The sequence below is a fragment of the Gavialis gangeticus genome, unplaced genomic scaffold, assembly GCF_001723915.1.
Source record: "Gavialis gangeticus isolate Ggan-Ray unplaced genomic scaffold, GavGan_comp1, whole genome shotgun sequence".
In the NCBI taxonomy this organism is placed as follows: Eukaryota; Metazoa; Chordata; order Crocodylia; family Gavialidae; genus Gavialis; species Gavialis gangeticus.
The window spans coordinates 25,120,248-25,143,051 of NW_017729002.1; the positions used below are offsets into that span (position 1 = coordinate 25,120,248).

Consider the following 22,804-nt stretch of genomic DNA (forward strand, 5'->3'; position numbering starts at 1 on the left):
AAATGAGGCTCCATTACAGAAAAGTTGTTTTGTATAACTTACTAGCAGGGAGTTAGTGCAAGATATATATATAGAAAGGAGTCTCACCCTAGCCTCCCAATGAAATGCCAAAGTAGCCTGAATGTGATATCAGAGCTCCCAACAATCTTACTGGAATGAGACTTAGCTTTTAAAGAGACAGTGGCTTTTTAACGTGCTTCATTATTTAGCCTCTCAGGCCTGTGATCACCAGCTAAGTGATTCCTGGTAATACTTTTCACTTCAGGCCATCTGCACCTGCCAATGGCAGGAAATTTATATACTGTAAAAAGCAGTTAAATAAATGTCAGGTTATGCTCACACACATGACTATTACTCATTAATCCAACGTGGGATTAGCATCTCTCTTCAGTGATTGTTTGGCTGCAGCAGCAGGACAAGAAACCTTTGTGCTGGCTCTTCCCTGAATCAGAGAGTTTGCAAAATATTGTCTCCCAAACTACCGCTCATTTGCATTTTCACAGACCCGCATGTTGTAAATGAGCTTCTTTTCTACCAACTATTAGTTGGTCTAATCTACCCAAAGAACCTTGTCTACCTATGAACGTTAACGATTGCTTCAGCCAATCCAGTGTCTAACACAGACCTCTAGCATACCTGGGACTGACATCCCAATGCTGCTGACAAGGGTAGAAGAGCAGAACTGGTGCCTCATGGAGCTGGGCGCAGTGTCCAGAAGGGCAGAACTTCATCCAACTCCAGCTTCCACTTCAGTCCCAACTTGTCCTTAATGCGACAAGCAACAAGGCAACAAGCCACCAACCTCTCAGGCAGTTTACAAGCAACTAGGTTTCCTGAGGACGTTCCTGGAATTCTATTTCCTTCCTGTTCACCCACATTAGCTGGACTTTACTTGGGCCTTAAATTGTTTATATTCTCTAAGGGAATGACTTCTCCACCTGGGATCAGATTAGGAGTCCAGAAAACTGACACGGGCAATGGGACTTGGAAGAAGAGCTGAAAAAAATCTCTGAGCAAATGAATTAGCTGGTGCCCATTTCTGACCTTTGTACTCCAAAGAAATGGTCAAACATAGGAAGATGCAGACATTTGTCAGGTTTGCTTAAGAACAATTCCATGAACTATGCACCTATCTCATTCTCACTTAGCTTTGGCTGCATCTGTCCATTTGATCCATTGTGTTCCCCTAATCTTCTAATGAAAAGAGAAGTAACATTTTTTTCAGTGCAGACGAGATGGCATCTTTACAATTTAAGATTGACAAGGAGGGAAGCATCTGCAGAACTGCTGAAAAAGAGCATGAGATGAGCAGCTGAAAGTGAGAGAATGGCTTAACAAGAACCATGCATAATAAAGATACCTAATCACAACTGGTTATCCCCTCACGCATAAGTCAGTGACCTGAGATTAGTGTGCTATATTGTATGGAAAGAAACCCAAAGCAAGAAAACCGATTAGTGTCTGGACAGTTAAAGATGTGATGGTGAAATCATGAACTGAGAGAAGCTGGATAAGAAAAAAAAATCAGAAGAAAAAGGCAGTCAGAACACTTGAGACATGACACTGAGCAATATAGGTAATTTATGCATATGTATCTGGGAAGAAAAAAAACAGGAGAAGTCCAAAGGGAAGAATGCCAATCAGCAAATAAAAGGAATGATGCAAAAGGCCTGATCCCCGAGGATGAGGATTTCTGGGACTAGAGATGGGGGAAGGGAGCCAAGTTGGGCAGAAAATGGGACTACCTCTTTGTCAGGTGGGCTGAGGTGGTTGCACAGAAATTGCATTTCCGCCTCCACGGTCACCACCCTTCTGTGATTCCTGCCACACAGGAATCTTGCCAGGCCCGCTCCAATCACTCAGTTTATACCCTAAGACCACAAGACAGATAACTAGGCACAAGGACAGGAGCATCCAAAAGTGTTTCCAGCTGTTTAGTAACCAAAGCGTATAGGCCCTAGGTGAAACTAGTAGTATGTGTGTTCTGTAACGGACCAAACATTTCTGCTACTCTACAAATAATATTTTAAGGCTCTGCAATAGCTTATGGGTTTTTCCCTGCTTGTTTTTACCTTAAAATGAGTAGTGGCAGTCCCCTTTAAAAAAGTTTAACTATCTTGATATGTTTCTAAAAAACCACTAAACAGGACAAGGTTTTTCTCCCCTTGCAGGTCAACATTATATCTTACAAAGGTTGCAGACTGACATGCAGCTTTGAGCAAGGACAGAGGAAAAGCAGAATTACTGTACTGGAGAACTAGTGTGTGTGCTCGTTGCTTGCACATTGCTTGGACTGTACAAGCACTGCTACTCGGGGGATCACATATTTAGCTGCTGCCTGAGGCTTCACACAACCAATCTAAACTATCACCTTCAATTCTTTCAGTCATTAGTAACATGCCTTTTCAGAAACTGAATGTTACTGCAATACTTTTAGCTTTCCAAAGATGTCTGAGCGAGGGGTGGGGACCAAAACAGCAGAATCCTCATCGGGAGTCTTATGACTTTTATCGCTACATTCTCAGCTGTCACTGCCAAGATTACACTTCCCAAACATCTCAAGCATTCTGAATTAGCTCGATGTAAACACCACATACTGGGCCATCGGCACGGCTTTGTTCCTGGGTTTTCCTTTAAAGAGAGACTTTCTTGTGAAATTGAAATCTGGTAAATACTGCTTTCTTTTTAATTGGAAACAACTGTTTATATGAACCACATTTTATAACAATTCTACATACCAAGTTTTTGCTCTGGGAAAGATGTAGAAATCAGTTCACATAAACAATCACCTACTTGGTAATGTAGATTTTTTTTTTAATATCAAGGATCAAATTATACAAGGTGCCCCAATAACAGCAAGTAGAATTTAGTCCTAATGCTGATGCTTACTCTAGCTTGTCTGGTTTGTAAATAAAATCATCCAGGAAAATGAAGCCATGCACTCACTCCCAGTTCCATCCCCCGCATTGCACATCCTGACAGACGATTCAAAAGTATCACACCACAGGCCAAATATGGAGGGGCACCATTGACTAGAGTTTGGCATTTGGCTGGTGTTTAAAAAAAAGTATGTTGTATTGAAAAGAAAATAAATCAGAAACACTTCCATCATCATAAAGCTTTCCTAAAACACAAAAGATTTTTAATCATGGTGAGGCATAGAGGAAATGAAAACAAGCCCCACAAAACTCTTAGGGATTATTTGTCAGAATATGAACAATAGTAGATCTGTTAAAGAGATCCATTAGCTATCTAGGTCATTTCTTATATCAATGCAAAATTGTTACTTACAGTAAATTTTTTAGTGTTTTATCCAGTGAAGTCTAAAGTGTCCAAATTATACCCCCTTGAACCATTTCCCTTGGCAAATTATTCTCTAGTCTAGCTACCCATTCCTGCAAATGCTTTTGCCTGAAATTGTACCCATGTAAGCGACCTCACTAAGAGAGATCAGTCTATACACGTGATTATGCTCACATGTTTATGATACTGGGCTCTGAGAAATGTTGTCTGGAAGTTTCCCTTGCTATTCACCCCTAACCTTGTCCTTTCCTCATTTCAGCCTGTTTCATTCCACATGTATTGTACTCAGCAACCCTTGCAATTCATATCCTTCAAATATGTCCCTTTACTTGTCAGTCTCATTAGACACATTCAGCGTTGCCAGTCTTTCAGGGGAAATGACACTATTTACAGCTACATAAAGAGTGAGAACTTCCTAATTCCATGACCATATACCAATCCAAATCTGCCAATCTTTTTGCTGCTATGTGGCAATACAAATTCATGAAATTTGTTACCCATCCTTATACTAGTGAACTATATCCTTATACAAGGTTAACCATTACAGAGGTTTTCTCCCACTGTTGGTTTGCCATTGTTTTGAGACACCTCTTCCCCTCAAACCCCAGAACACACCCACACTGCAAAACCTTGTATGTTCTCAAGGAAATAAATTCATTGTGGGGTTTTTGGTGCCCAAGTTTCTAACCTCTCTACAACTTATCTGTTCTTCCCGATATTTGCAGTTTCTCCCACTATAATATGCTAGGCATTTCACTGCCATACTGATTATTATAATTTACACATAGTTGATGAGTAAAATAATATCAGGATCACCAGGCATTGTGATAGCACAGTAGATACCCTCTTACGTGGACATGCTGCAGTTCACCATTCCCCTCTCAGTATAGAAGAGCAGTAAGACATATGAAAGCAAATGCTTCCCATGATGTTAATACAGCTGCAGTCTCCAAAGGAGATGTAGAGCATGAACACTAAATTGCACATTAAAGAAACATTCTGCCCTGTGTCTAGAAAGCAGGAAATCACCTACTGCGTAAGTTGTTTTGTTTCTGCTGTTGGTTTACCTACATTTGCCACACATGGAGAGTATTTGTCACATAAAATTATCTTACATGGCAAACCTAGTTGACTAATCTGTTAGAACTCCTGGTTTCATATCTGCAGCTGGTTCAGAAATATTCACAGCTGAGCTAAATATAAAGATGTTTTCTTCTAATGTTTTTCCTAAGAAAAATACTTTTTGGGGGGCAAATATTTTACAATGAGGAAGAAGGAAGAAAAGAAATCAAGGAGGAAGAAAAACTGAAAATACAAAACATTGAGCCTTGCACAGGGAACCAGCTGTCTTTTCAATACAGAGCACAAAGATAACCATTGTAACAGAGTGTCAACCTGCTGCATTGCATATGCAAGGGATGAACAAAGGTTTCAGACATTTCCAAAAATAAAAGCCACATGTCTTCAAAATCCTTTCATTGTACAACACATATCTGCTCATTTCCTGTATGAACAAATTAGTCTGCATCTTCCCAGTTATTGCAAAGTCTTATGAGAGTCACACAGTACTTGGCCCTTGCACGTGGAAATAAATAAGGAGCGTGCAAAGACCCTTCTCCCTTACATCAAATACAGTTCCTACATCTCAACCTCTTCCTCTGCATCAGCTGTGGTGTTTGAATTCAGCCAAAGCATCTTGGCACCACCTCCAAGGAAAAACTGCCTGCACCCGCTGGGCTTCGTGGAGCCTCTCCTGGGTGGCTCTCGAGCAGGAGCCCTGAGCCTGCCGTGCAGCCTGCTCCCGCTGCCTGGGTGTTTGCTTGTCTTCTCCCTAGAGAAAACCTCAACACTCGTCTGCCACGCCTTTGATATTGAGTTCAGTAGTGGGGTTCTCCTTGGTGAAGGGAGGACATGCTGGGAGGTGTTGCCAGTGGATGCTCCAGGGACGCCACCTCCCTTGCACCCCTGCAATGTGCCAGCCTGTTGGGACAGTCAGACATTGGTCAGTCTGATCCTTTCTTGTGTGCTGCAGCCCCTGGCATCCCTGATATCACACTCTTGACCTTGGAGGTCCGACGCCATGATGAATTAGTCAGCTGCCTCTTTCCCATTGGCCATGGTCCACAGCTCATCTGCCGTGGACCTGGTGTCAGTTGAATTCCTCCGCCCCGGTGGGGCTTCTTGGGTACAGGGTCAACCCTGATGGTGGATCACCCTACAATTTTGGGAGTCTCTGAGGGTCCCTGGGGTGCTCAGCCCCTGACGTTTATCCTCTGGCCTTTTCCCCGGTTTACAGGACCCCAAAAAGAACAACAACAAAAAACCTTGAACAACTTAAACTTCAGGGAGGGCCTGGGGCCTCCTCCCTACTCACGTGTCCTGCATCAGAAGGCACCGATCATCCCTCAGCATGATCCTGGGTCCCAGCTCATTCCTTGGGCCCGATGCTGGGTATTCCTCTGATGGGGAGTGGACCCCCGGCTGAGTCCTCTCCTGGGCTCTCCCTTCGGGACCAGGAGGGTTCCTGGCTGGCCTGAGAGGGGGACGCGCAGCCTCCTCTCTGCTGCGTTCCCCTGCCTTTTTCCCACCACCAATTTTTAACACAGCCGGGCGGTGTCTGCTGATAATGTCATCCTCCCCTTCCAGTTCCAGCCATATAGAAAAACAGCTGATGAACTGTGCAGGACGTTTGTTCTCCTGCAGCTCACCTTGGCTCATCGCCTCTGAAAAAGGTAAGTTCACCCCACTCCCGGAGCTGTTTTTCTGGGGTTGCAGTGGGCTATCCCCACTGCAGCCTCGACCACAGGACAGGGGTTTCCGCCCCTCTCTTTTCATCCCCCGGAACACTACCATTTAAAAATTACAACATGGTCTTCAAACCAAATCTGAGGGACTGCATGAGAGAGCAACATTTCCTTTTAGAATAATTAAGAAAAAAAACATGATAGGAGCTATGAATGCTTACCAAACAGAGGACAGGAATCACAGCTACACAACCTCCTGTGGCAAAATGGCTTCTCTAGGGGTGCAGCTGCTTGACTGACAAAATGGAGAGGACCAACCCTAGAAAGAGTTCCTAGAAGAGGGCAATCCTGTACTAAACCATTACTGTAAGCCAGAAAGTAATGAAGAAGGCTGCTGCATGTTTTTGTGTCCTAGCCTGTTAATTATAATGCCAAGTATCAAGAAGACAACTAGCACCCCATCTGACAAGATTCTCATTAAAAGATTTTCACCTATCTGCTGTAGACAAGTCAGTAAAACCCAACATTTTCAACGAAAGCAGAAGCCCAGCTGTTACTACCCATTCCTGCAGGAGCCCTTTAGGTTTTGTTTAATCCAAAATACTTAGAAATGTATTCTGGTAAACATTCCAGAACATATTCATTCCATCAAAATAACTAAGTAGTTTGTACAAGGGATGAACTGCACCCTTTCTAACTGCACTACACTTTTGTTTTATGTTTTATGTTTCTACTGTGGAGACTGAAAGTGTAAGTTGATGGAGAGTACAGGCTACTCAAGCCCTAAATATAGGTCAGGCTGGTGAATGTAAAGTTACAACGGTAGTAGATCTATGAAACTGGGCAAAGATTGAAAGGCATAAGTCTCTTTGCAGTAAAAGGAGGTTCCATTTATTTGTGCATTAGCTGGTGAAAGGCAGTGCAATAACTAAACTCTGTAAGAGCTGTGTGTCTAAAGTAGAAACTTACCATACTTGCTTGACTATAAGATGACTCTGATTATAAGATGACCCCTAATAATTAAATTCTATACATGGAAAAATTATAAATTTGTTATAATTTGGCAGGTGTAGAATCTAATTATTGGAGGTTTATCTTGATTCTGTCCCCTCTCCTACTGCTGCATCAGGGAAAATAAATCTGGAGGAATCAGGTGGCCCCCTTGCCCTCTGCCTCCCCAACTTCTTCCCCCTACAGCCCCTTACCTCCCATACTGTCAGACTCTGGTCTCCTTGAGCATATGGAAATAAGAAGGAAGTTTAAAAACACTGACAGGTGAACTGACATATTTTATCCCTTTTTTAAACTGATGTAAGTTTTAGCACAGGTACTCTATAAACATGCTTTTAGTACTTTCTTATATAGAGTACAAACTAAGCATGACATTACCCTAATGTTGGCTACAAAGCACCAACTCAGAGGATCATCATAAAATTCTAGTTTATTGGATGGATGCAAAAGTCAGACCATAAACCTTGGTGCTGATCCCCTCAAACACACACACATTCACGCACACACTCACTGTAATTAGCTCTGAACACTAAGCACTGGAGTCCGGCGTTGATGGCCAGTCAAGGCTTCTTTCAGTGCGACGTTGCTGCAGAAGGGGGTCACCAGCTGGTCCTTCTGGCTGGACAGGCAGGGTGCTGGTCAGGTCAAAGAGGGTGCCATTGGGGGTAATTCTTCGCTGCCTTTTATCCCTCTCTGGCAGACTTTGGTGACTCCCCAGTTCTCGGGCTTACCCAATCCAGGGGTCATTGACCTTGAGGGACGGCCCTCTTGGTAGCTGCTGGATAGCAGCTGTCAGCCCCAGGGGTCACGTCTGCACGTGCGTGCAGTCTCAGGAGTCCATTGATGAATTTTGATTGATTCACTGCTGTGATGAATAGAGCTCTGGAAGTGGTTGATCAGGGGGTATTTCAGCCCCAAGGGTCTATCTCCAGCGTTGATTAGTTCAAACAGGGGCTTCCGTACCTTTAACAATGAAGTTTCCAGGAATTGCTGGCTCTTTATTGATTCTTTCTTTTCTTTGGTGTCTGATTTTATAGGTGTTAATTGCCACTCATTACCATACTTATCCACACTAGCTATTGTGTTAAAAAATCAACCATGATTCATTCAGGGACCTGCTCCATACAGAGATTCCTGCCCTTGCTAACATTGTTACATGGTACAACTTACTTTTAAACTTAAAGTACATTTGTAAAAGCATCTACAAGCTCTATTTTCGCTACAAGTACACATTATATAAAAATAATACTAATATAATAAAAGAAAAAGAGAGAGGAAGGAAGAAAAGAGAAAGCACCCCCAAAAGAGGGCAAATACTAAAAGAGGGGCTTTTGCTATATGGAGGAACTTCACATTTGAGAGGGGGGCAGACAAAAGGGTTTCTTGCTACACTAATGCCAAAAGCCTCATACCTTACCATGTAGTTCATTGGGCTGGGCCCCAGCAGATACAACAGCATTTCAGAACATGGTAACCCCATAACTCAACACTGCTCAGCATGTGTGTGTACTCCAGATACCCTCCACAAAGGGTTCATGCGCTAATTATACCCCCACTCATGACTGGAACCAGTTGTTCTTGTCATGAGTTCTGGGATCCTCCAAAAATGTATAAGCAGATGAGGCGCAGGGCAACCTGGTTCAGCTTTACCTCATGGAGAAGGGGGCCACAGTATCATCATATGCAAGAGGCTGAGAGAGGAGGTGACAGAGGGATTCTGGGTGAACTGTTTGGAGCTCTGTTTGGTGATGTTTGAAAATATTTAAGGCTGGTGAAAAAAAGAAGAATTGGAAATAGGAAAGAAAGGCACAGCTCAGCTGTGGTAGTGAAGAGGAAGTTGAAATGTATTCAATGTAGTGGCTTACCATGACTTGAAAAAGATGGTGCTGAGGGGGACTGAGCACAATGGGCATTACCATATTTAGACAGGCTGCCCTAACCTGGCCTTACCGTAGGTTCCCATTACTATATTTGCCTAATATGAGCCACGAGTTTTACAGTCATGCTCTGTGTTGTCTGTATGTTAACCAACCCACGTTAATTGCGGGGGGAGGGGAACCTTGTCTCATATTTGAGTAGATATGGTAAATATCATTTTTCTGAGTCTGATGTGGGGAAAACTGTCTTTGGTTCTGGACTGAATTTAAAATTCCACTTGAACTAATTTCTGGGGGTTAATTTAGGCTTTTAGCTTCAAAATTATTTAAATCATGTTGGAGTAGCTGATCTTGCAAATCTTCCATGAACCAAAGAGAAACTGAATGAGATCAGCAGATGTAAAGTGTATTCTGGAGCCCAAATAGTTCCCTAAATATCTCCACAAATTTCAATGCTATTGAAGCTAGTTCTTTTTAAAAAAGAGTTTCTAGCCCTGGTGCTGTTAAGCTAAGTTTGGAAACATGAAATGGTAACAGTGTTTCCATTTTCTTAGAGTCTATTGAGCAAGAGTAGGCAAATTACAGCCCACAGGCCAGATCTGGCCTGCCAAATGATTGGATCCAGCCCATGGACAGGTGTCCACCAATTAATTGGATCCAGACTGTGGCTGCACCCTGTGGTGCTCCACAACGGGCTGAGTCCCACCCACTTCTGCCCAGGAAAACCCATGCTGCGCTCCTGCCCACCCCAACCCTGGACAGTATACACAGCTTCCCAGTGGGGTTGCACCCAGTGCAGCTGCAGCCTCCCTGGTACTGCCTGGGTACTGCTCAACTCCACCTGCCTCCAGTGGCTCCTCCTCCTCCTCCTCTTGCCTCTGCTGCACTACTCCAGGCATAAGATAATGTGGGGAAGTGGTGGTGGCGATCATGGGGACACATGCCAGGCACTAGATGCCCAACCAGGTAGAGGGAAATCTGCAGTTGTGCCACTCCTGCCCCAGCACACAGGGCCCCAGCTCCCAGCAACTAGGTGGAAAGTGGCCAGAAACTGAAACTGGAGCCCTGCACGCTGGAGCAGGAACCACCAAGCTGCAGTTTTCCCTCTGCCTGGCTGGGCATGTGCCCACATGCATCTCCATGGCAGCTTTCACTTCCCTGAACTACCTGTTGCCCAGAGCAGTGCAGCAAGGGCAGGAGGAAGAGGAGCCAATGGAAACAGAGGGAGCCAAGCAGTACATGGGTGGTTGCAGCTGCACTGGGAGCTGCCTTGCTGGGAAGCTATGCATGCTGGCTGGGCTGGGGTGGAATGGGTGGGAGCACAGTGCGGGCTGCCCCGGGCAGGAGTGGGTGGAGCTCGGCCCCATGTGGAGCACTGTGGGGGCAGCCACAGGTCAGATCGCCTGCCTCATACCACCTGGGTGAGCTTTGCTGTAAATGCCCCCTGTTCCTCTTCCTCCCCCCACCCCTGGCCAGCTCCCAGGACTTAGTTCACAGGCATCTCTCCTCCTCCCCACACTCCCACCCCTCCCACACATACAAGAGTAACACTTTATTTTGAACTACTATGCACTCATCTCTATATACCTTATTTAAAAAAAGCATAAATCAGGACAAAAATATGTTTTGAAATAAAATACGTTATAGCAGATGTTTGATTTTAGTATATTTGTTTTTTATTTATAGTTTGTTAAAATGAGATCTTCTAAAAGATTGTGTGTGCAGCCCTTGACAGCTCACCAAAACTCATTAAGTGGCTCGCTAGCCAAAATAACTGCCCCACCCTGCTGTAGAGAGACAGAAATGAGAGTTCCCAGGCATGAGCAGCCCCATGCCTGTCACAGGGGTCTTTACTTCAGGATCCCATGTTGTAGAGTGCAACGTCATTCCCACCTGAGGGCTCGGTGAGTGAACAGTACACAGTTGTCCCCCCAACCCAAAAGAGCACACCAGGGCTGTTGGATGTACTACTTATTCCCATTACCTCTCTGGAATGGGGCTTTGGAGCTCCAGTAGAAATGAGGGTGGGGAGGGTTTGTATGAAACCCCTGGGGACTCTAAATTGCTTTAATCCAAAATTAGTAAATTAGGCCAATTTATTTTGTCCGTAGATTTAGGAAATCATGTACTTTCCTAAGCCCCTACAGTGGGCTACAAAATATACCTGGAGCAAGTCCATTAAGAATTTTTAAAGCATAGAAGTGCAATCTGAAATGGAACTTGCAGCCTGAATACATCCCTCCGGGTCTCACCCGGTTCTCACTGTAGTTTATCATAAAGCTCCCACTGACCTTCAGGCAAGAGCTGTAAGACAGAGAGACCTTAGTTTCCATTTGGCCTTTACTGAGGAAAAGTCCTAATAATTTTTTTCTCCAAGTAAAATCAAAATGAAATTAAGGATTTGCGTATTGGCTCAATAGCAATTAATGCGGTTTTACAAAGTTCCTTGAGTACTTAAAATTTCATTTCCGTTGAAAATAGAAAAATAAAATTATAAATTAAAACACATTCTGAAATGCAAAATTATGTTCAAGTATAAACATGTTTAAATTCATGACTGTGCTTTCCTTCTGTTGCCTTCATTAACACAGTTTACAAGATCACATAATTACAGCTTAATAAAAATGTTGATATTTGTCTAACCAATATTAATGAAATGTAGTTTACATTGCTTTGTACTGAGAATACTACAAACCAAAATCACTTTTAGTTCGGACTAACAAGCTAGCTGGCAGACATTTTGATGGAAAGTATGCTGATCATTCTAGTGGTGTCAATGGAATCACATTACTGCTTGAGTTTGCATTTTCTAAAAGCTATTCAGCGGCTCACAGTGCAGAGGTGCATTTTCCCTATAGATAATTTCTACACTGTTTACTAAATACCAGCTACAGCCACACAAAATAAACTCTTTAGAAGTAGATATTTCAATAAAAAAATATCTTAGCATAGTGATTTATCATGATGTAAATATATTTATGGTAGACTAAGTTAGAATTTTTTGTCTTTTTTTCTCCTACTGTGAAACGAAAAACTTTACTTGTGCAATGAGTGCTTTTCATCACTACAGATGTTGTGCTTTGGCCTATACGCAAAAGTCCACTTGCTTAACTAAAGTTGTAATATTGCAATGATTCAATAAAACCAGGAGTGTGACACCTATGGCCCATGAGCCAGATTCAGGCTATGGAGCTGTTATCTGGGCTGCAGGGCTCCTAGACTGGCAGGGCCCGTTGCCAAAATTCAGGGTATGTCCCATTGGGGAGGCATGTTGGTGGCAGAGGATGAGTCATGACGGCATTAACCCCATGTCTCCCTGATGCCACCTGCCCTCTCCAGATCCTGTCCAGGGAGCCATACCAGTGTGACACCACTGATATAAACTAAAACAACTTTATGGGCAGACACTTATAAATTGTTTTAGCTGTCCCCCTTATGTAGTTATAGGTACAGCTAAATAATGTTAGCAAGCTAAACTGCTGTAAGTCACTCAAAGTTGCACTGGATTCAGGAAATCAGTGCAAGTTCCCAGCTTGAGAGCATGGGCACACAAGGAAACAGGGGTGAAGAAAATGAAGGTAGGGATTCCTATCCTGTCAGGTACTCCATGGAGACTGGCTAATGCAACCTCTCACCCAATGGTAGGCAAAATCTGACACAGTAATCACCCTGGTTTTCCATGGGGTAGGAGCATGCACATGGGCAGTTTCACCAGGGTAGCTGATGAGCTGTGAACCCTTAACCTCATCTACAACAAGGTAGCTTGTTCATGTGCCATTAATCCACCTCTGTCCTTAGACAGGGGTGGATTAATGCAGGGGCCTGTGGGCCTGGGCCCAAGGGTGGCTGCCAATCAGGGGGCCCCTGGGGCTCCAAGGGCAGCATGGCCCAGGAAGGCATCCGGACCATGGGCATCCGGCAGCATGCACCTCCTCCCCTCCAGCTGAGCCAGGGGCAGAAGCTAGGGGGCAGGTGCAGCGCTCTATGCGGATGGCAGCAGCCCAGTTTCCCTGCCCCATGGCCACACCTAGGCACAGGCAGCCCGATGGGAGTGCCAGCAACACAGACCCTCCCTGCTGTGAGGGGGCTGGGGCTGGCCCTGGGCAGGCTCTTGGGAGGTACCTCATCAGGCCCCGCAAGGCCCTGCTCAGCACGGAGAAAGTGGGATCGTACCTGCTGCCACCGAGCCCCAGGCAAGGTAGCCATCCACGCCAGTGCAGAGCCACCTGGGAAAGACCCAGCCATGGCAGACCACAGCATGAGAGCCAGTCACGTACAGACTGCCCACTGCAAGTCAGTGTGACGAGGAGGAGGAGCACACCCAGCTGAGCTGCAACAGGGACACAAGATTCATCTCAGCGTCACAGCGAGGCTGGGAGACAGCTTCCAAGGTCACCCAGCCCAAGCTCTGTCTGAGGCATGATCAGTCCTATCCAAACCACCCCACAACCATCACCTAAGAAAGCAGCATTGCCTGGGGTGCAATTTCCAAGGCCTGAAGGGATGGATGTGTTCAGGCCCAGTGACTCCCAATGGGACTCGTGCCCCTAAGTTGCTTAAGCAGTACTTAACGCTGGGACTTTCCAGTGGGTCTAAGGGTTGGAAACCAAGTTAGCTGGCATTGGATTACCAGCCACAGCCTGGGAACTGCTGCCAGAGGCTTGAGTTTCATAACCTGCTGCACCTGCCCCAGCCCCCTCCCCTCCCCTGCACTTAGCCATTCCTCCTGGAAGGAAGTGAACTCTTCACACTTGGTTGATTTTTAATTTTATTATTGCAAATTTGTTTCTCTCTCTATATATATATTCTTTACATATATATAAAAATCCTAGTGCTCCTCTCCAAACAGTGGGCACTGGTGCATTTGCAGGCCAATCCATGTGATAGGTGGACAAATCGGGAAATGCAGCCAAGTGAACACACACATACAACTGCAGTGGCAAATGCCCCTGTCAAGGGACAAGGGTGGGGAGGGGAGAAGTACACTTCATCCTTTCTATTCGCTCACACGGCCGAGGCTTATCCACCTGGATTCTCCTCCTGTGTCCCAGAAAGCCTGTGCAAGGATCAGCCTAGGGTGACCATGTGTTATATATTCCATAGCTCTGGCCAGATTCGGATTAACACATGGGTCCGTGGGGCCCTCCTGGGCCCAGGGGCAGCAGCGGTTTTCTGGGGCTATCTGTTGCCAGGAGGCCCCATGGGTGGCCCTGCTCCCTCTCTCCACCATTTGCGGGCAGCTGCTGACACCAGTGCCCCTGGGACAGGACAGCCCTGCCCCACTGAGGCTGGCAAAGGGGCAGATGGGCATCCCGCCAATCAGCCCCAGCCCTGGTCTATCCCGCAGTGCTGAGGGACTGCAGCCCCAGCTGCATACCACTCACTGGGCAGAGGGGCCATTACTTGCCCATCAGGTAATAAAACACGTAAATCTCAGCATTAGGAATTCTCACAAGAAAAATCACCTGCCTCAAATATTAGCAGGTATCTTTGGGTACTTGTTTAGTTAGATACTTTCTGAGACAGCCTCACTACACTTGACAAATACAATGATGAATGACAGCCACTATGGCAGTTCTGTATCTGTGCAAAGCAGAGGAGTTGATTATAAACACCCATACCAGTAGGCTGCATTTGACCATAATGGTCAGGTTTAAGTGTCGGTTTAGCATGTGGAAGTTGTTTTTCTTTCTATAGTATGTGTAGACTTTTTTGTTTTGAGAAGACCAGCGTAGACACCAAAAGGCTGTCCAGTATCACTCAAGTATCATGCATACCAGCCAGTAACGAAAAAGACTTGGAAATGAGAGCTTTCATAAAGCTAAGTATTTTTGGCAAATTTTGTAAAAATTTTAAAATTTTCTAATACAAACTCTTTCTAACCTTCTCATTTTGTATCTGGGACTGAACAAGTACTCTGGGTCTAAGGGTACTTGAAGGTGCTACACTCTACTAGAAACACACATGCTATGCTTCATAAAGGACTTGACTCAAAAGCTACACAGTTTTGGTAGCTGCAGAATAAGGAGGATTTTGCATCAATAAAGAACAGTAGTTCTGTGATAGTCTTCCATTTCAGTAATTTGTTATATAGGCTGTGCAGATTCCCCAAATGTGTATTAACATTTATATTGCAATTTTACTCCACTAAAAGTTCAAGTTCCAATTGTCAGCCTACACAGCTGCCTCAAGGATATCTTATAATTGCACACAGTACATTTTGAAATGTAAAATCACAAAATACATCAGCAAAAACTGCATTTATGCATCTACAATATCTATGTCTGTATGTATTCAAAAGGCTGGAGTAGAATTCTTGGTTTCAGAGCTGAAGGCAAGGGGATTAGATGAAATGTTTAGTAACTGTGTACATAAAACAACTAAAAATAAATCCATCACAGATGAATTCTCCTTTTTCAGCAGGCTTAACTGATATCTAAGGAGAATTTTGGCATAACTGCTGAGACTTTCTTATTATGTCTGTGGAATTTCACAGACTATTAACCAGGATTTTAAAATGATTAATTTTTAACTGCTTTTTTTCCTAGATGTCTCTGTTTTTGAAGAACGCAAAACTGAATCTTTCCGAAATATCCTAGAATTGTAGAACCAAAAATGCCATTCAAATTGATAAGCAACCTACATAATGTGGTATATGTATTTCACACATTGTTTCATATGAATTCATGTTATAGATTAGCAAAATATAGATCTATTTTTTCTGTTTATAAAAACCATGTAATTCCTTTTATGGAAACTGCCCAAAACCTGCATTTCTGAAAGCAATAAAAGCATTTGACCAGCATGTTTGTTAATGCATATTAAGGCACCCAAGCTTATTGTTTGTGCTGTAAGCACATTTTTTAGTTTGTTGGTATTTCCATTATCTCATCAAAGCATGGAAGCTTTTTTATGTAGCATAACTCTTGTTGGACATCAATAAGTATTATGCATAGATAAATCTATTTTATTGATGGGAAAGCAAGCACTTCAGTTAGGAATATACTATTCAGAGAAAGAAAAGTTATGTATTTCTTAAGACCAGCTGGCTATATATTTATAATATATCTTCCTGAAAAAGACATATCTGATCTAAAACCAATACTACATTATGGGTACGTGCAGACATTACACTTAGATTGAACTAACCTTTGTTAGGTCAATCTAAGTGCCAATATATACAGATGTTCAGGGAGGTTGGATCGGGCAAAAAATGGCCACCCTATCTAACTTAGTTCACCTGAGAGGTGCATTAAGCTGGATCGGAAACAGGTTCACCTGATCTAACGGATGTCTATACATATTTGAAGCACAGCCCTGGGGCTGGGAAAGCCTAGGCATTTGCCCCAGCTGTGCTCTTCCTATCCCATCCACCCTGACCAGGGTATTTTTAGATTCCCACCAACTACAGAGAGACAACCCCCTCCTGCAGACCTGCCAGCCCCCTACAAGCCTTTATATCACCTTTCCGTGAATCAGTTCATGCATTTATTAAGTTGCTATTTTCAGGAGAAAAATCACAGACCTGGGCTATGCAGAGAAGCATATCAATTAATCTAAGGACAGTGGTGGATTAAGATTTTTTACTGGGGCCCTGGGCAAACAGAAAATTAGAGGACCCCCCACCAGGTGAGGGCAGGTCCTCTCTGTATCTACCAAGGGCTGCAGCTGGGCCTGCCTGGCCGCCTTAGCACATCCAGGATGGGGTGAGCCATGGGGTACAAACACCGCTAAGTTGAAAAACTACCTTATAATCACATTTTGCCTCCAAATTTAAATAGAGTCCAATTCATTTATAAAGGGCCAATGCATCTGTGCAATCATTTAAGTTACTTTGAAGCACTGTTTTGAAGTCAATGAAATTTACAATGTCTTAGATAAGTCGACACATCCTATATGTATATGCAGTATGCATCTGTCTTTATACAATCATATGAGGTAGGCATATATATTTAGGGTGGCAGTTACTACTAAAATATATACATACATACACCCTTCAATAAGTCTTGGAATAGGACTACATTAGGTTTTTTCCATTTAAAGTATTTTCCATTTTAGCAGCAAAATGAATTTAAAAACTAGCACAGTCTGCTGAAGTAAACAAAATGCCACCAATCTTCTTCAGGCTGGATCATGTTCATAGTATTTTTACTATCTTTATCACAAGGGTTTAAAACATACCATTCAGAGAAAATGCATAATTGAAAGAACCAGTGCAGCTATAGCAATTTAACACTGTATCTGCCCTAGAAGAATTAGAGTTGGAGCTCAGTTGGATTCAATGTAATGCAAGAAAAATCTCGATTATGCCATAAATCCAATACAACAGTTGATAGTATCCTCCCCCAAAACCTTTGGCTGAAGTGTGCTGCATGGCTGTTGGATAAAATGAGTTCAAATGCCACTTTGTTTTCATTAGCAGAAGATAAGGAAATTAATTACAATGGCACTATGCAGTAAGGTATTTATAGAAAGATTTGTCTTATATGTGTATAATGATGTATATGTTAAAAAGAAGTCTAGTGGAGAAATCAATTTGTATTTCTCCACTGCCTTTTATTGGTAGTCTGTTCCCATTCTGACTGTAATTCCAGCAGGTGTTTAACAGGCATTATTAGAATGCTTCAGCACAGAAGCGTAGGATATAATTACAGTGTCACCTTGACTGGATCTTTCAAAACTACTATAATATCCAAAGTGCATGTAGTTAAAAATAGGATGCAACTGTACACATTCAGACTTTGTTTAGAAAACTAAGAAACTCATTCATTTAATAGTCTTCAAATTTGGGTGAAGGCGAAGGCAAATTCAGACAATCTCAGATTTGGTGAACAGAAACTCAGAGGAGGGAACCCTTTGGCATACATAGCACCGTTTTTATACTCACTAACACCATAAACATGTCATCACACCTGCCGCGAACTGCCCAGGGAACCCAACTGAAGTCAACAAAGTTCTATCCCCGACAGTACTATTTTATGATGGTATTAATTAGTTTACTGTGGCCTAATACTGTGTAGATGGTGATGCTTCACTCTGCAGCTAATTAGTCTACACTGCAGTAAAGCACAGGTGTAGGCAACCAACGAGAGAAGTGTCTCAGGGCAGGCATGGCAAGCACAATGAGAAAACACCTAGAATTTTCATGATATCCATGTGGGCAGGTATGCTTGTAAATAAGGCACAAAATAAATTGAATGCAAAATAATAATCAGTGAGAAAATGCTAGCAGGACATTAAATTAATGTTAGTTCTTTGTACATTTACAATTACAAATCACAGACCACTTTATAATTAAAACAGCTTCATAGAATGGCCTGTGTCATGTCATGTTTTATGGAAAGGAGGGCAGCTTTGAAATAAGCAATACATAGAAATGATCTGACAATAGCAGTTACTGCATAAATTGTAAGCAGTTAATTATTTACAGCTAGAGCTAGTGTAATAGGTAATCTGAAGTGCTCTTTAAGTTTATATGTTTTAAGGTAGCTTTTAACATAGGAAACATCTTGAGAATATGAGAATAACTTTTTATTTTAGGATTCATTATGTTTTTTTCAAAAGTCAGTTTGATAAACTCAAATATTTAAAAGGACGATGAAATCGCACATACAACAATGAAATTAACAGAACTTCAGTTGCTACTACTGATTTTTAAACAGTCATCAAAAAAGTTTCAATTTCAGCTTAAACATATCTATTTGAATGTATAGGAGGAGAAGCTTGTGATAAGAATTTCTAGCCATTTCACTCATTCCCCACTTTACAATGAACTCAGTGGCAGTATGTTCCATGAACAGACTCAGATTTAACTAACGAAACTGTTCATACTTCCCAGCATATTTTTCACTGTCCCATTTAAAATACGTACAAACAGACTGCAGGACTCAGCAGCCAGATAATACTTTTTATTAAATACATTTTAAGTGAGTCTACTAGCCAGACCCCGGTGGAACATAGTCACCAAAGTTCAAAGAATGATTCAGATTGGCCCTGCTCCACAAGTCACAAAACTCAACAGGTACTCAAGTTCACACAGCACCTCTACCTTGGACTGCCAAGTCCCCTAAACACCTAGACTTGGGCTCCTGTACAAGCTCAGTATGGATAAGTTTAATCATCTTGGTGATCAACTCACCACAAACTCTGTGTGGTCCAGACTGGTTCTGGGGAGGTGCCTAAATCCTTGGGGGACCCAATCCATCAAATGTATTCAGACAGACAGCACTGAGTTCAGCTCAAAACACTGGTACAAGCTCTAGTGCTGCCTTGGTTCTAGTGCTCTACACATCATCTCTGAATCTGCCCCACTGAGCGCATGGACACAAGAAGGGGAAGGCAAATCTAAAGGCATAAACCTAAAGCAAATTGCACTGCGCCAGCTGAGCACAAACAAGCAGCCTGAGCACTTGGAAACATGAAAAATAAGCAGGCTGTTCAATAAAACAAAGGTGTTCGAAAACATGAGAAAACTGCCCCTATTTCATTCAGGAGGAAACCTGCCACTATTAGACCATGGTTACATTACTCTGAGAGATGTCATGTCTTTGCAGCTTTTTAAATGGCGATGGATGGACATGTTGCTGGTTAAGCTGCTTGTGTGTCTGGGGCCTGAGCTGAAAGGAATTGAAAATACACTGGAAAATACACGAGAAAATATTGTTGAGGTGGGCGGCTCCAATCCACCCACCACCACTCTAGCACAGACTGGGCAAACCCCAGCCTGAGTTCCTTCCCCTCCTTTCTTCCCCCCACTCCCATTGTGCAGACAGCACTGGAGCTGGGGTGAGGTGGGGTGGGGTGGGGTGGGGGAGGGGAAAGGCTAGGAGAGAGAAGCTGCAGACACACAGCTAGGCCAGATCTGCTCCAAAGCAGAGCTTGATCCCCCAGCCTCCTGACCCAACAATGAACGTCTGTGGGGTCGGGAGAGCCAGTCTAACTCATAGCGCTTTCTGTGAAGCGCTATGAGTTAGACTGGGGAGCTGCAGCTGTCAGCACCCACAGTGCAACTCGCAGCACTTTAGCTGCTCTATCCTACACAAACGTGTTATTTTTCCTTCAAGAACTGCCAGCCAACTTCTGTTAGGAATAGTAGAGACTTTATGAAACTTGCGTTATGCCAATACAACATTTCTTAGATAGAGAAGCCCCCAGTTCAGGAAAACTATCCTATAACACTTCCAACAATATTTAAATATGGCAGGTGCTGGAAGAGGTCTAATCAGAGTGTGCCCTAAGTGACACTGGGCCAGAGCCTCAGCTGGTGTAATGGCTCATAGCTCCATACAGAGAAGTTATGCCAGCTGAGCTCTGGCCCAGTATTGTATTTTCCTGTGGCATTCTAAATGACAGTCACCTAATAATGCAATTCTGAAGGAAGAGGAAGACATTTCAATAAAACCTATGTCTTGCCTTGTCATTTGTGATTAGTGTTTCACTGTGCTATATGTCTCAGTACAGACTGTCATTGAAATGCTAAATACGTTATGGCAAGAAAAACCCTTAAGCCTCCCAATGTGGATAGCATACCTTTGACTTCCTGTTTAGCCCAGAATTCTTGCACTCTTTTAAAAATGTTCTTATCCTCTCTCAGCTGCTTTTGCCATTGACGCAATTCTTGAACTTCAGCATTACAGCGGACCTGCAGAAGAAATTATGTACACCTTTAAGAAATCAGCGTTCTCCCTATTTGCATTATTAATGTTTCACTACAACAAATTTGCAAGACTGAAATAGCCTAACGTGTTTATGGTATCAAGAAGGACATGAAAGAATGACTCTCTCAGGCACAATTCTTTCCTGGGGCTGTTCCTGGCATAATGCAAATATGTACCATATTTGCTTGGTTTCATGCAGGGCCAGATGTAGAAATACAATGTGTTCACATATCATTTAAAAGACATAATTGTTGAAAACTTTTAAAGACAGAAAAATGCCAATTATGAGATCACTGACTGCCACAGGCTCAGGAGAATACTATGGTATGGGAAATAGTCACTTGTTGCATTAGCTAATTAGATCTATAAGCATTGTACTAAAGAACATTAATGCCTTCAGAAAATGATAACACTATAAAGCCAACTCATTCAGCAGTCATAACAGATCAGAAGAGAAACACAAAGTGTGATACAGCAGGAAATTTATGCAAGCAAACCTATTCATACTAGCTAATAATTGCAGAGGCCTGTAGACGAGTTCAATCATATCATTTTCAGTGGGGATCATTAATCTGTTACTCAGAGTAACTGAAATGCATGACATGGCATCCACTCTGTGTCAGTCATCCACATTATGGGCCTCATCCTCCCACCAGAGACAATGACTATGTTCCCAGGTCTTGCCTACATGTAGGATGTGGGGGAATTTAAGAAAATTCTCATTGTGGGTACAGTCCCATTGAGTTCAGTGGGAACAGGAACAGACCAGAAGTTTACCAGTTTTGACTCTGACAAGGAAGCAAATTCTTCTGTATAGCTGCCCCTACACTTGACTTCATAGATTTCATAGACATTAGGGCTGGAAGGGACCTTGGAAGATCATCGAGTCCAGCCCCCTGCCCGAGGGGCAGGAAGTCAGCTGGGGTCATAGGATCCCAGCAAGATAAGCATCCAAATTTCTCTTGAAGGCATTCAATGTAGGTGCTTGAACCACCGCCGGTGGCAGGCTATTCCAGACCTTGGGGGCTTGGACAGTGAAGAAATTCTTCCTTATGTCCAGCCTGAAACAGTCTTGCGGGAGTTTATAACCGTTTGACCTTGTCATCCCTTAGGGCACTCTGGTGAACAATCATTCCCTCAGATCCTGATGAACACCCCTTATAAACTTATAGGTGGCCATCAGATCGCATTTACAGTGGCATTACTAAAATGGAGTTTCGTTTTTCTTTAAATTCTAAGTACCTAAAACTGCATTGGAACATAGAATCCTGCAAAAAATAATGGCTGGTAAAAACATATGGCAATGAACCTGCTTTCTTCACTAAAAAGTTATGTTATCAGTACTGTTTTGCTTCCTGCACACCAAAAGATTTAGTTTTTGAAGTCTCACATCAAATTAAGTTTTGGATAATGTGGCAATGAGTAAGATTCAACTATGTGATTTGAACTGTATTCTGTTACATTTCCAGTCTTCATAAACTTTCATGAGACATATGGAGAGCACAATTTCACTTCCCTAGTTTAAAAATTCTTAAAGGAAACCATGAATATTATTTAGCAAAAGCATTCTTTTGGCCAAGAATATATCCCTTCTGCAGTGCAACCAAGAAAACTACTGACAGTACCTCTATTCTCGGAGTCAATTTCTATGCATTTCAAATGAGGACACTTCTTCTATTTTAGATAGTTCAGTGACAAAGCAGTAAGACAATGCAAGGTTATATAATCTCTGCTGACAGAAAAGGATTTTACTTGGTGGCCTGACATCTGATATCTTGTACAGTACTTTATCTTTGCTCTGATAAACTTGCTCTGCAGGATTCACTGTAGGGCTTGCTAAACTTTTATATGATTGTAGCAGGTTCAGGTCTCATGGGTGGCCATGACAGCCCATGGTGGCCCCGCAATTCCTGCCCCAGCTCTAACTCTAAGGGTCCTCATCTCCTTTACTTGTCTGCCACACCTTTGATGTTATTATTTGGACAGGAAGGAGGATGTCTGGGGGTCTTAGAGAGAACCAACAGTTGTTCTGGCATTGGGCTTTGGGCTTCTTGGCCTTCGCCCTTTTGCTCTCACTGAGCTCTTTAGCTCCAGTCCACTCGGACTGAGCACTGCTGGGCTCTGGGTGACTGCTGGAACTGCCCCAGCTCCAAGGGAGAGTGCAGGGCCCTGCCGAGCCGCACTGCACCTGTGCAATGTGACAGCTGCCACG

General features: G+C 43.2%; 1 protein-coding gene across 1 annotated transcript in view; it reads right to left on the reverse strand.

The window, feature by feature from the left end:
- The window catches only part of IQCK (IQ motif containing K), a 121,629-nt gene that overhangs the window by 11,338 nt on the left and 87,487 nt on the right, over window positions 1–22,804 (reverse strand). Inside the window, exon 8 of the mRNA XM_019507699.1 lies at window positions 20,465–20,576. Coding sequence (XP_019363244.1) covers window positions 20,465–20,576 — 112 coding nt within the window. The remainder of the gene's footprint in view (window positions 1–20,464; window positions 20,577–22,804) is intronic.